General features: G+C 43.5%; 1 protein-coding gene across 1 annotated transcript; it reads right to left on the reverse strand.

Annotated features, from left to right (window-relative positions):
• Window positions 1-334: 334 nt before the first annotated feature.
• Window positions 335-1,015, reverse strand: LOC102979067 (coiled-coil-helix-coiled-coil-helix domain-containing protein 2-like). The gene has a single exon (XM_055085146.1). It carries the CDS (start codon window positions 966-968, stop codon window positions 489-491), a length of 480 nt encoding a protein of 159 aa, XP_054941121.1. The 5' UTR covers window positions 969-1,015; the 3' UTR covers window positions 335-488.
• Between the last annotated feature and the right edge of the window lie 331 nt (window positions 1,016-1,346).

A 1,346-nucleotide genomic window follows, 5' to 3' on the forward strand; every position in this document is an offset into this window, starting at 1 on the left:
AGTGTAAGGTCTAAACAAATTCTTTAGGAAGTTTCTTAAAAGGTACCTGAACTCCCAATGCTTGACGAATTCATATTATTTTCTGATACAGATTTTTTTAAAAAGTAACACTGAGCTCTCCTATGTGGCTCTAAAAGTTTTAGAAAATTATAAAGTAATTTGATATTTAATTGATTTTAGTTCAATTATTTTTAAGTTGTAGAATTTAAGATTTTTTTTTTTTTTTGGAAATAAAATCACTTTATTCTAATTCACAAACAGAAGCATGTTTAAGAGGCCACACAAACATCCGCCTAGCCCCAAACTCAATATCATCTCAGTGAGCTTCTATATGGTGAGAATACCCTCTTCCACTGCAATCCTGAAGCACAAAAGCTATTAATGATTGCGGAGCGGTTTAACTGGTGGCTTCACACTTTATATCTTCACTATCAATTATATTTTTAATGCTAAATCAACGTGGTCATGAGAGATGATTTTTCATGCCTTCAACTGGAACTTCTTGATGAAGCTAACCGGTTCGCCAATCTGCACTCTTTCAGCACCTCACTGAAACCTTCACAAAGCTTAAGGTCACCCTGGTTCTGGGCACACTCCAAAAACTGTTTCACCTCAAAAAAGCATGGGCCATTCTGCTGCTGCTGTGCCAGCTGGGTTCCCTGAGGCTCCTGGTAAGTGATGTCAGGCCTTGAGGGCTCAGCATTACTTCCTCCACTGAAGCCACTAGTGATGGCATGACCCAGAGTGTGGCCGACGGCAGAACCCACAGCCATGACGGCTGCAGTGGTTGCCATCTGGGCCATCAGACCTGGCTGCCGGGGAAGAACAGCAGGGGAGCCAACAGCAGATGGTGGAGCCGCTGCTGGTGGCTGAGCTGCGGGCGCTGGCCTGGGCGCAGTTCTCATCTGAGGCGCCCGGCTGGCCGGAGGGGCTACGCGGGAAGTGCGGCTTCGGCTTCCACGAGGCATCTTAAATGCGTGGCGAAGCGGGGTCTACAAGCGCGAAACTCGGAGGAGACCCTAGAATTTAAGATTTAAAAGTTGATGTTCTGGGTAGGTGCAGATTCAGTTTGCTAGGTAGGGCTAAAGCAGAACATGTGAAAAATGGCTTCCCAACAGGTTGAGTATAAAATTTCTCTATTTTAAGGTACGAATACCCCCAACTGAGAATGTCACTCTAGCATATAATTTCCTGCAAGTACATCTAGGGGATAATGATGTACCTCACAGGGGGTGATGAGAATTATATTCAATTTGGAGTATTTTTTATTTTCATAAGGCATACCCAATATAATACATTGTTTTAATATTCTGCCTAATCAGTCTGCTCTTGTGAGTTGAGTTGGG

Source organism: Physeter macrocephalus, chromosome 6, assembly GCF_002837175.3.
Source record: "Physeter macrocephalus isolate SW-GA chromosome 6, ASM283717v5, whole genome shotgun sequence".
NCBI classification, from domain to species: Eukaryota; Metazoa; Chordata; class Mammalia; order Artiodactyla; family Physeteridae; genus Physeter; species Physeter macrocephalus.

Excerpts from the sequence above, each read along its gene's own strand:
- LOC102979067 (XM_055085146.1), bottom strand. The coding sequence starts at position 968 with ATGCCTCGTGGAAGCCGAAGCCGCACTTCCCGCGTAGCCCCTCCGGCC.